The following is a 4,294-nucleotide window of genomic DNA, read 5'->3' on the forward strand; positions in this document are numbered from 1 at the left end:
TTTTGGTGTGGTGATAAAACGTGCCCAATCCCCGAGTGTATTTTTGTGGTGAAAAACTTACTAATGCTGCTATGGTGTAGGCCGGATGGCCGAGCGGTAAAGGTGGCAGCCTACCGCTCTGGGGGACCCGGGATCGAATCCGAACGGGTCGAATAATCCCCAGGAATTTTTGGGGGTGGTCCGTTCGGATATGTCGGGCCCCGTCCCTCACCACCCGGTCGCCCCATTGTGGGCCTGGCCGAACCCATAATGGGCCTACTAAAAAAGGCCCTCTTAGTGCCCACAGGGCGGAAAGAGTTTTAAAAAAAATGCTGCTATGGTGCCCAGTAAATTGAAACGACATTTGTCAACAAAACATTCTTCTCTGTTAAACAAAGATGTCAATTATTTTCGTCGGTTTTTTTTTGTAACTCTTTCCGCCCAGTGGGCACTAAGAGGGCCTCTTATAGCAAGCCCATTATGGGTTCGGCCAGGCCAACAATGAGGCGGCCGGGTGGTGAGGGACGGGGCCCGACATATCCGGACGGACCACCCCCCGAAAAATTCCTGGGGATTTCTCGACCCGTCCGGATTCGATCCCGGGTCCCCCAGGGCGGCAGGCTGCTAACCTTGACCGCTCGGCCATCCGGCCGCTATTTTCGTCGGTTGTTGGAACAAAACCGAAAACAAGCAGCATTCATGACTACAACAGTATGTGTTTCGGACAAAGTACAGGAAGCTAGCTATAAGGTAGCCGAACTTATCGTAAAGGCCAAAAAACCACATACAATAGCTGAAACGTTATTAATGCCTGCTTGTAAAGAGATGGTGAAAATAGTCCTGGGTTCAGAAGCTGCTAGTGAAATATCAAAAATTCCTCTTTCTGATGACACGATCAGTCGCCGAGTTATTGAGATGTCCAGTGACATTGAAGACATTATGAAGGAGAAAATCAACAGCAGTCGAAAGTTCTCACTTCAGATCGACGAGTCCACCGATATTAGCGGCCACGCACAACTTCTTGCTTATATTCGGTACATCGATGGTAATGTAATTGCAACTAATTTCTTTTTTTGCAAACAACTTCCCGACCGAGCCACCGGTGAAGAAATATTTCGTGTAACTAACGAATATGTGCTCCAAAATGAATTAAAATGGAAGGACTGTGTTAGTGTTTGTACAGACGGAGCCGCAGCTATGACAGGCCGAGTGAAAGGATTTGTAGCTCAAGTACGTGAAATTAATCCTAACATACGATGCGATCATTGTCTTATTCACCGCGAAGCCATTGTTGCTAAATCTTTGCCACCTTCTCTGAAAGCTGTGCTGGACGAAGTAGTAAAAGTCGTAAACCTTGTCAAATCGCGACCCCTAAATTCGCGTCTATTTTCCGTTTTGTGTCAGGAAATGGAATCAGAACACACCACACTCCTGCTACATACAGAAGTACAGTGGTTATCAAGAGGAAAAGTGTTAACGCGAATATTGGAACTTAAAGACGAGGTACGTGTATTTTTGACTGTCGAGGGGCACGGGTACGCGAATTTATTTGCAGATGATGAATGGGTAAGTAAGTTGGCCTATCTTTCTGATATTTTCATACAATTGAATGAGCTGAACGGAAAAATGCAAGGTAGGAACGAAAACATTCTTACTAGTATGGATAAGATTCAAAGATTTGTGAATAAGCTAAATTTGTGGATACAGAGAATTGAAAATGGTTCGTTTGAAATGTTCTCGACTGTATGGTCACTTGCTTCCGGTAATAAAATGATGATGGATCTAATTAAAGAACATTTACAAATCCTGCAGCAAAGGTTCAAGAAGTATTTTGGAGACAGTGTTGAAGATATCGACTGGGTTCGTAACCCATTCGTTGCGATTTCAGAGTCTCTACCTATTCATCCCGAGGAACTCGTGGAATTAAAAGCAGACAGAACATTGAAATGAAAACTCCTCGAAGTGCCTTTGGATACATTTTGGTTGACAATAAAAAGTGAATACCCGGCTATATCCGAGATGGGAGTTAATATGTTATTGCCATTTTCAACTACGTATTTGTGTGAACTGGGCTTTTTTTTTTTAACTCTTTCCGCCCTGTGAGCACTAAGAGGGCCTCTTTTAGAAGGCCCATTATGGGTTCGGCCAGGCCCACAATGGGGCGACCGGGTGGTGAGGGACGGGGCCCGACATATCCGAACGGACCACCCCCCGAAAAATTCCTGGGGATTATTCGACCCGTTCGGATTCGATTCCCGGGTCCCCCTACGTATTGGTGTGAACTGGGCTTCTCGACGTTGACTGAAATTAAAACATCAAAGAGGGAGAGACTCAGATCCGTCGATGAAGAAATGAGAGTAGCATTGTCAACGATTCCACCACGGATCAGTCGTCTGTGTGCAGCTAAGCAAGCGCAAATATCACTTTGAAAAGGTATGAGTAGAATTATTTATTTTAATAGTAAAAAAGTGTATTTTCTACACTATACACTCTACAGTGAATTAAAGTTTATAAATTTTAATAACGCAGGAATTGGTTAACGCAACATCTGTTTAATAATAATAATAATAATAATAATAATAACTCTCCCGTGGTCACCACCTGGTCGTGGTGGGAGAGCCCAGTAATTTTACTGATCCATAGGGCAATGCAGGCTGGAGCATAAGCTCCTGGTAGGGACACCCATGCCAGTAAGGTCTATGGGGAGAAATGAAGCTAAGAGTGACCACACCCACATTCTGTGGAGATATTTATTATGGTGATAACTAGATCAAAGTGTGATACCGGCTCGGACGTCGCCCGGGTTAACAAGGTCCGCGTTCGTGGGTTAGGCAGAGGCTCACGTTCGAAAAATAGGCCACAGTCTCCCTGGTTACCGGTGGCGAAAGCAGCACCGGCCCAAGCATGGCTACTGCAATGCCCTCAACAGATGTGAGGAACCAACCCAGCCTTGGTGTTTCTGTGGCAATGCATCCACAGACCACAAAGGCTGGAAAACCACGCCAACGGATGAAATGGACAGTAGAAATGAACGAGTTTATCATCCGTACTTACTACACAATCACAAAACTTTAAACAGACATGACAGCATACAGACAACAACTACACCATAAATTCACACAACAATATCCTCACCTCACTGTCACTGAACAAAGGGTTGTTGATCAAAAAAGAACAATTATACACAACAACCTTATTCCACAAACAACATGCCGTTGCTGATCAAATACATCAACAGACAGAAACATCTAACATTAATGAAGATCATGTAACCTGTCAGGATAATCCAGCAACAAGCATTGATAATAACACACACACAACAAGTACCACTAATGATACTACAGACACTTCCTCATCCATCACTGATAACATAGACATGGATTTAGTTAATACGCTCTCACTTATATTTCAGGAAACACTCACTAAATATACAGGCACAGATCCCACACAACGACCACGAATTCCAAAAATCAACACGTCAAAGAAGTAGGAAAAAACACTAAATTATGTAAACACTCACTTACTACCACACTACATTCATTCAATTTCTACACTCGCAGACATTCATACATTAGTTTATGCTGGGGCAGTCACAGTAGTGACACACCATGGACTGAAAGTACAGTCACAGACAAATACACAGAAAACACAATTCTATCACAAGCCTGCCTGGCAGAGAATAATAGAAATACAAATAAATGACATTAGACAGCAATTAGGCAGGCTGACACAATACACTAAAAACAACATAACACCGAAATTAAGGAAACAGCTCAAAAACATTTTCAAGAAAATAAAAACACCTACAAAACATGAACATCACAAACACACACATTACAGAATACATTGATACACTAAAACAAAAACTTGCTGCCAAAGCACGTAGACTCAAACGTTACAAAACATGTACACTACGAAAACAACAAAATAAATTATTTACAAACAATGAAAAACTCTTTTACAGACAAATTAATAACAAAGCAAACACTGATACACAGCACAGTGGCACACCAACAGAAGAAGAACTCACAACATATTGGTCTTCTCTTTGGTCCAGTGCTGTCACGCACAATGCTGATGCAGGCTGGATCGAGAGAGGAGAACAGAAACTTGCACAACATACCAACTATGCCCTGTGCTGAAATAAACATACACGATTTCCAATACACTGTCAACAGAACACACAACTGGAAGACACCTGGTGTAGACAACATTCACAATTTCTGGTACAAAAAGTTTACATCACTGCACCAGGAACTAGCTAAACACCTAACACACATTATCATCAATCCACAAGACATGCCAAATTTTCTTA

General features: G+C 42.7%; 1 protein-coding gene across 1 annotated transcript; it reads left to right on the top strand.

Annotated features, from left to right (window-relative positions):
• Window positions 1-678: 678 nt before the first annotated feature.
• LOC136987393 (zinc finger BED domain-containing protein 5-like) lies at window positions 679-1,929 on the top strand. Its single transcript, XM_067285130.1, has one exon. It carries the CDS (start codon window positions 679-681, stop codon window positions 1,927-1,929), a length of 1,251 nt encoding a protein of 416 aa, XP_067141231.1.
• The last annotated feature ends 2,365 nt before the right edge of the window (window positions 1,930-4,294 follow it).

Source organism: Centruroides vittatus, unplaced genomic scaffold (genome assembly GCF_030686945.1).
Source record: "Centruroides vittatus isolate TY-2023 unplaced genomic scaffold, ASM3068694v2 scaffold_1519, whole genome shotgun sequence".
NCBI lineage: Eukaryota > Metazoa > Arthropoda > Arachnida > Scorpiones > Buthidae > Centruroides > Centruroides vittatus.